At 44.3% G+C, this 8,221-nt stretch overlaps 1 protein-coding gene across 2 annotated transcripts in view; it reads right to left on the bottom strand.

Annotated features, from left to right (window-relative positions):
* ZC4H2 (zinc finger, C4H2 domain containing) overlaps positions 1-2,935 on the bottom strand; it is a 107,968-nt gene extending 105,033 nt beyond the window's left edge. The window contains exon 1 of one of the 2 annotated variants that reach the window (XM_006870796.1): positions 2,775-2,935. In XM_006870796.1, coding sequence (XP_006870858.1) covers positions 2,775-2,827 — 53 coding nt within the window. In that variant the 5' untranslated portion in view covers positions 2,828-2,935. The remainder of the gene's footprint in view (positions 1-2,774) is intronic. The other variant, XM_006870797.1, reaches the window with a different exon arrangement.
* Between the last annotated feature and the right edge of the window lie 5,286 nt (positions 2,936-8,221).

Here is an 8,221-nt window from a genome sequence, read left to right as displayed (position 1 = left end):
TATATATATATATATATAAGGTGCTCTGGTAGAGTAGTGGTTACGAGTCGGGATGCTAACCTCACAATCAGCAGTTGGAAACTTCCAGTCATTCCATGGGAGAAAGATGAGACTTTCTGCTCCTGTAAAGATTTACAGCCTCGGAAATCCTATGCAGGGTCACTATTAGTCAGAACTGACTCCATGGCACACTACCACCACCACCATATATTGTCTAATTTCTCTTTTGTCCCAATTGGGTAATTTATGTTGTTCTATCTTCAAGTTTTTCATTCTTTCTTCTTTTCTTCATCCTGTTATTGAGCCCATTCACTGAATTTTATGATCATATTGTTACTGTATTTTTCAATTGTAAATTTCCCATTTGTTCTTTATGTTTTTTTGTTGTTGTTGAGGCTTATTTTTCTTTTCATTTGCTTGAAGTGCAGTTTAATTGCTCCTTGGAGAATTTTATGACAGCTGCTTTAAAATATTTGTCATATATTTCTGGCATCTGTATTACCCTGGTGTTAGCATCTGTTGACTGTCTTTTCTCATTCAAGTTGAAAAATTCCTAGTTATTGCTATGGTGAGTGTTTTTCTATTAAAACATGCACATTTTGGATATCATGTTATGACATTCTAGATCTTATTTTTTTTTATTTCCTGTATTAGCAGGCCCTTTCTGACATCTCCCGATGGTGAAGAAGGTATTACTCCCTTACTGCTAGGTAGGGACAGAAACTCAGGTTCTCCACTGGGAATCTGGTTGACATCCAGGTGGAAGAGGCATTCTTTGCTACTGCTGAGAAGGAATGGGTGGTCAGCCTTTCCTATAGATCCCTGCTGAACTCAATCCAGCTATTAGAGGAAAGAATGTCTTGTTATCACAAGGTATAAGTCATATCTTCTCATATAGTCTATACTAGAAAGGGAAGGGTCTATTTATATAGTCTACACTAGAAAGGGAAGGGTCTATTTATGAAAGTCCTTGCTCCCAAATCATCCTTGTCTGGAGGGGGCACGCTTCTAAAGCTTGGTGAAAGTAAAAGTCTTGGCTCTCCTCTTGCTAATAACCTTATCAGCCATATTATTATTATAACAACTGGCTCAATCCCTATCTCCTAAAAAAACAACTGGCTCAAACCCTATCTCCTAAAAAGAATTGCAACATACCCCATCTTCAGCTCCTTGCCTCAGTCCCTCCACAGTATAGAGTTGGAGGAGGATGTCTGCAGGCAGACTGATTGGGTTCCTGTCACATTGTGGCACTGTGGGCTAATGCTCTGGATTACAAAGTCACTTTGAACCACAAGGTTGGCAGTTCAAGCTTACCAGTCGCTCCTCAGAAACTCTATACAGGGTCGCTATTGTATAAGTCAAACTGACTCAAAGCCACTTAACAACAACAACAACATGGCTCTGGGCAAGTCACTTGTAACCTCTAAGCCTCCATTTTTCCATCGATAAGAGAGGACACCCTACTTCTCAAAACTCAATAAATGACAACTGCCTTCCTTTCCCTCCTCTGCAAAAGGTGAGAAAAGCCCAACTAGAATATAAGAAACCACGGTCCTCACTACCACCACCACCACCAAGTGTGGCCTCACCCAGACAGACACTTCAAGCATAAAATCTCATGGACTAAGTCTTGTTTCTTAAAGGCACTTAACATTCCCCACATCCCCCTTCCCCTTTTTCCCACCCTAGGTACTGGAAAACACTCCACAGATATAGCCAACCAGGCAGGCCACCATCATAATGAAGATGGGAACTAATGATGGGATCTGTTTGGGGGCTCCACAGCTGAGAAGGAAGGTGAAGGAAGGCCTGGTGCCCCTACAATCAGTCTTCTAGAGTATATTGTATTCTGGGCAAGAATCACATTACCTCTAGTCAAAGAAGTTCTAGGGGCTTAGGGCGCCCTTCACCTTGGCACTTTAAAGTAGTTGCCAATATCCTAAGATCAGAGCAGCTACGGTCTCTCCAACACCTCCACCCACCTTCCAGAGAGCAGGATTGGTTTTAGCTAAGTTATGTGCAGCAGAGTGTGTTCTGACTCATAGTGACCATGTATAGGGTTTCCGAGGCTGTAGATCTTTATGGGAGTAGAAAGCCTTATCTTTCTCCCATGAAACTGCTGGTAGTTTCAAATTGCTGACCTTGAGGGTAGCAGCCCAACTCATAACCACTATGCTACCAGAGCTTCTGAGGACTGGATAGAAGAAAAACATGGTGAGTGAAAGCAAATCATACACTCTCACGAGCCCTGGCATCTCAGTTCCCCAAACTTCCGCCCACTGGATTACTCTGAACCCCCAGGCCCAAAGCCCTGGCAGCCACTACCATCCCAGAAGCACTGAAAGGGAGACTTTGGGTTTGGGGAAAGGAGGGGAAGCGCGACTCCCAAAGAGCAAGGAGTCAAAGACATTTTGTGGCCAGAAAAGTACTTTATAAAAATGCTGCCCCCTGACCCTCACTCCAAGAAGAAAAGAAAAAAAGCTGTTTTGGGATCAGCCCTGAGTGTTTCTGTGTTTTCTAGGGCAAATCTGGTCAAAACTGTCCATCTCTCTCACCAGAATTCTCAATTGTGACACTCCTTCCCTAGCCCTCCATTCTCTCTCTCCCTTGAAGTCCCTGATGAATGAGCCACTCCCCTTTCCCCGGTTCTCCCCTCCCCCACACCCTGCAAGTAGTCCAACAACAGATACTTTCCACCCCGTTTTCAACCCATTCCTGCGGAGAGAGATTCTAGGGGGTGAAAAAGAAAGGCAGGTTTAGAACGTACCACTTACCTGATCTCTTTAATGCTTTCCAATTTGCACATGATTTCTTGTTCATCAGCCATGCTTTTCACTCTCAATTACAGGTCCCGAGAATTGTACAAAAACACTAGCTAAGGGATACAATAGACACAACGTAGCCACCCTCCTCCCGGCACCGGGCAATGAGCCTGTGCGGTAAGAACTTGGAGAAGACCTGGGAGCTGTAGTCTTTAGCGCTAGAGCCAGCCAGGCAGCCTGGGAGCCAGTAGGACTACAACTCCCAGAAGGCCAAACGAGACACTCCTTCTCTTCCCATAGCTGCACGTTGAATCAATTTGTTATAGATGATTATTTCCAAGGTAGTTAGCAATGCTAGGGACCCGGGAATATTTAGCAGGCCCATGTGCGGGGGAAAATAAACTCTAAAAGGCAACTGCTGGGGAGATGAAAGGTACACTCATACACACCCTTCTGGCGGCCCTCACATTTATTCAGCCTCCCCCACCCCCAAAGATTAAAGGGAGCCACTAATTTGTCTAGGGAGTCCTGCTGTGGCGCTGTGGGCTAATGCCTCAGACTGCAAAGTCATTTGAACTGCAAGGTCAGTGGTTCAGCTTCTTGAAAACCTTATACAGATAGGGTCGCTATGGGTTGGATGGCACTTAACAACAACAACAACAAATTTGTCTATGGAGTCCTAGTGTGGTGCGCTAGAATAAACACTCGACCATAAGGTCGTTTTAAACCAAAAGGTCAACTGTTACAACTTATCAACCGCTCCTCAGAAACCCAATACAGGGTCGCCAGGAGTCGGACTACTGGACAGCACTGAACAACAACAAACAATTTGTCTATGCCATGAAGCTAGAGGAGGAACCTTATTGGTACAGTGGGTTAAGCACTGGGCTGCTAACTGCAAGTTGGAACCCAATTGTTCCCTGAGAGAAAGATGGAGCTGTTTGCTCCCATAAAGATTTACAGTCTTAGAAACTCTATGGAACAGTTCTACTCTGTTTTAACGGGTTAGTATCAAATTCATGGTAATAAGTTTAATGTAGTGAGGCTAGAGAATACCTGCAGGGGAATTCACTTCTGAAATGAGTGTTCTGGCCACTGTTTTAGGTACACGAGATGAGGGTGCGAGGTGAGGGTGGGATAGGGCAGGAGAAGAGGGGAAAGGAGGGAGGAGGGCCTACTGAAAAAGCAAGAGATTCAGTGGAGTGAAGTTCTTCCTTGCAACTATACATCCATTACTAAGGTCAGACTTTACCAGTCAATGACCTAAATACTGAAGGAGGCTCCTGTTATTGTTATTATGTGCCTTTGAGTCGGTTCTGATTCACAGTAACCCTATGCAGGTTTTCCAAGGAGAGATTGGAGGGTTTGAACTGCTGATATTGGGGTTCAAATTGATCTTGCAGTTCAGTACTTGTTCTACAACACCAGACCAGGATTCCAAGAAGGCTGCTAGGCAAAGATTATTAAAAGGATGTACTTGCTTTTAAGGAGCAGGAGAGGTATAAACATACCCCCAACCTCAATCCCCCTGCCCATCCCCCCCAAAAAAAGTTGCCATGAGTTGATTCCAACTCAATGATCCCATAGAACAGAGTTGTTCTTGTTGTTGTTAAGTGTTGTCGGGTCGGTTCCGACCCATAGCGACCCTGTAGAGGGTTTCCGAACATTAGAAGTGAATCCCTCCCCTCTGTACACAGGGTAGACAGCGATGGGCAACTTAGATATTGGCTACCTAAAATGAGGGGCAATAAAGGCACCAAGTGACTGGCTTACAAGGTTTCAAGAGTGAGTTTAGTTTAGGAGTGTGTAGGGGAAGAAAGAGTCCCCACTGAGTAATCTTCATCTTGTCTGAATGGGTCTGGTGAAAAGAGACGGGGATAAGATTCTTAGGATTCAATAGTGAGTAATAGTTATCATGACTAATTGCAACTATCACAGTTGTAAAGGTAGAAGTTTTGTATCAAAAACGGGGGAGTAGTTAATCTTACAGTCCAGAAACAAAGAACCCTAGGACCATCACTGGAGAAGGACACAAACGGAATGTGAGAGCTTATCCAGAGAAGCAGCAATACCAGAGATGGAGGCAGAGATAGGGACATGGAGAGAGGGAACAGCTGAGGACATGAAAAGAGGGAGACTGAGATCTGGCAGCCAGGAGGCAGACTTTCAGAATGTGCCCTTTGGTGGCGTAAATTATTATATATACCTGAGTGTTAAAAAAAAAAAGAGCTAAAGAGAGAAATATTGTTATCTGGTATCTGATAACAGATAATGGAGAGGATTATAATCATTGTAATGAAATAAATTATATGGTTTGTTGAATGTAAAACTGATGATCTGCCCTGTACACTTTACTCAATTCACAATAAAAACTTTAAAAAAGAAAAAAAAGCTAGAAAAATATGTGCTGAAAAAAAAATCTTTATGGGAGCAGACACCCTCATCTTTCTCAGACAGAGGGCTGGTGGGTTCAAACCACTGACCTTTTTTGGTAGTAGCCCATCATTTAGAGTGAGGCACCAGGAATTGCAATCCTTGTACAAAGTACTGAGGAAGGAGGCACAGAGATTAGCCCAGCACCCCAAGTTAAACTAGCTCCAGGAATGGGTAGAGATCTAGAGAGGCCCAAGCCACTGGAGCCTTGCCATTGTCTTCTGCCTGCCTTGCATGGTTTCCATCTTCTAAGAGCTTTCCATGGCTGCAGAAGTTCCTATGGATCCTGCCCTGGGTGGTGTGACCTTTGAGGATGTAGCCATTGACTTCTTCCTAGAGGAGTGAGGGTTCCGCTGTACTGCAATGTGATGTTGGAGAACTTTGCGATCATAGCCTCCCTGGGTTCTTGGCACAGAACAGGAAATGAGAAGACGTCTTCTAAGCAAAATGTTTCTGTAGAAGGAATATCACACGTCAAGACTAAAAAGTGAGGTTTATTCACCCAGAATACTTACCCCTGGAAATTGGGTATCCTATTCTTGAAAGACATTTTGCACCTGAGCAAACAACACATCCTGGGAAAAATTCATGTTTGGGAAAGGCATGGGGGAGATATTTCTGGATGAATACAACTCTTCACCAGCACCAGCAATGCCAGAATAGAAAGAAACTCTTCAAAAATTATGTGGACCGGACCTCATTTATGAAGAGCTGAGAATTCCACATGTCAGGACAACCCTTCACCTGTGAGGAGGTTGGGAAGGACTTCTCAGTAACCTCAGGCCATCTCCAACACCAGGCCAAACCTAAGAGTGAGAAGTAACCCAGCAGTCTTGATTGTGGGGCGACTTTCATAGTGGAAAAAGACTTTGTAAGTGGGGGAAATGCAGGAAATCTCCCATTCACAAGCACACACTTGCTCACCTCAAGAGGGGCGTTATGAGGGTAACAAATGTGAGAATGCTGTCAGCTGCAATTAGAGATGGGTTCAGCACCAGGAAATGCACACTGAAGAAAGGCCATATGAGTGTGGTGAATGTGAAAATGTTTACTCATTTACCATCAGAGTTCATACTGGAGAAAGGCCTTATAAGTGTCAGGAATGTGGGAAACCCTTTAGCGATTCCTTATCCTTCATTCAACATTGGCAAATTAACACAGGAGAAAAGTCTTACAAGTGTGGCAAATGTGGGAAATTCTTTACCCAGGGAAGTCACACTGGAGGAAGTCAACACAGGTCTCTTGGTGTGGAAATGTAGGATCAGCAGTTCAAACCCACCAGCTGCTCCTCGGAAACTCTAGATAGGGTAGCTATGAGTCAGAACCAACTCTATGGCACTTAACAATAAAGTAAATACAAGAGAATTCTCACTCTAACCATGTTGTATGAGTGTGATGAATGTGGGTAATCCTTTAGCCTTAGCCAACGGAGAGGTCAGCCTCCTTTACCACCAGAGAGGTCACACTGAGCCTTGTGCATTTGAGTGTGGTGATTGTGGGAAATCCTTTAGATACAGGTGTTTATTCATTTATCACCAGAGAATTCACACTGGGGAAAAGCCTTTTCAGTGTGTGGAATGTGAGAAATCACTTTTCAATTGCTCAGTCCTCATTCAACACTACAGAGTTCACACTGGAGAAAGGCCTTAGATGTGCAGGGAACGTGCTCTTTCATTGTTTAGAATAACACCACCTGAGAAGAGACTTTGTGAGGTACTGATCTATATAAATTGATCCTCCTACCTTCAAACAAAGAAGCTCTGGTAGCGTAGCGGTTATAAGTCAGGGTGCTGATCTTAAGGTCATCGGTTCGAAACTGCCAGTGGTTCCATGGGAGAAAGACGAAGCTTTCTGCTCCTATAAAAATTTACAGCCTCAGAAACCCTATACAGGGTTGCTCTGAGTCAGAACCGACTCCATGGCACCACCTTCAAACATTCACAGAGGGCAGATTCCCCCATGAATTATAGGTATGTGGGAAGTCTGCAGGAGTTATATTGCATTTTATAGAATTCTCAGGACCCTTGCCAGATTTTTGTCACAACATGAACAATTTCACCTCTACCATCAGACAAGTTCCCAACCCACGGTGTTCAGGGAGGCAGACCCATATGCTTGCCTTTTTGCTGGAGGAAATTGTAAGAAACATGATCCCCTAGGAGGTCCTCATTTCCTTCTTTCTGATAAGATAAGGCCTGGACTTGACCCAATTTTTCCCCAGAGGACATGATGTGAGTTGTGGCATCTTACTAAAAAGACTATCGTATTCAAGGAGCTCTGGTAGCGTAGTGGTTACGAATCGGGCTGCAAACCGCAATGTCAGCAGTTCAAAACTACCAGCTGTTCCGCGGGAGAAAGATGATGCGTTCTGCTCCTGTAAAGATTTACAGCCTCGGAAACGCTGTACAGGGTCTTTATGAGTCGTAACCGACTCCACGGCACACATCCACCACCACCATACAGGGATATTTTTAGTCTCACATGACTTTATGCTCCTGTAAAGATTTACAGCCTCGGAAACGCTGTACAGGGTCTTTATGAGTCGTAACCGACTCCACGGCACACATCCACCACCACCATACAGGGATATTTTTAGTCTCACATGACTTTATGCTCCTGTAAAGATTTACAGCCTCAGAAACCCTATACAGAGTCGATGAGTTGAAAGCAACTACACAGCACACCACCACCACCATATCTCTTCTGGACTCCTGGTGTGGCTATGTAGAATAAGTGCTAGACTCCAAGATTGGTGTGAACTGCAAGGTCAGCAGTTCAAATTCATCAGCCACTCCTCAGAAACCCTATACAGGGACACTATGAGTCAGAATCGACTTGACGGCACTTAAACAACATATTTCTTCTTAAAGTTCCTTCACAACTGTTCCAGTGAATATTGCTGTGTGAATTGTATGTATAGAAAGTCAGAACCTCCAGATCTGTGTCCTGGGTGAGATGAAGAATGAACTTTACCCAGAATTTGGCTTTTGTCCTTGGATCCTGCGGGGGGGGGGGGGGGGGGGGGG

The sequence above is a fragment of the Chrysochloris asiatica genome, unplaced genomic scaffold (assembly GCF_000296735.1).
Source record: "Chrysochloris asiatica unplaced genomic scaffold, ChrAsi1.0 scaffold00152, whole genome shotgun sequence".
Taxonomy (NCBI): Eukaryota; Metazoa; Chordata; class Mammalia; order Afrosoricida; family Chrysochloridae; genus Chrysochloris; species Chrysochloris asiatica.
Note: the sequence above shows the minus strand (reverse complement) of the source record. Positions and strands in the feature narration are given on the sequence as shown.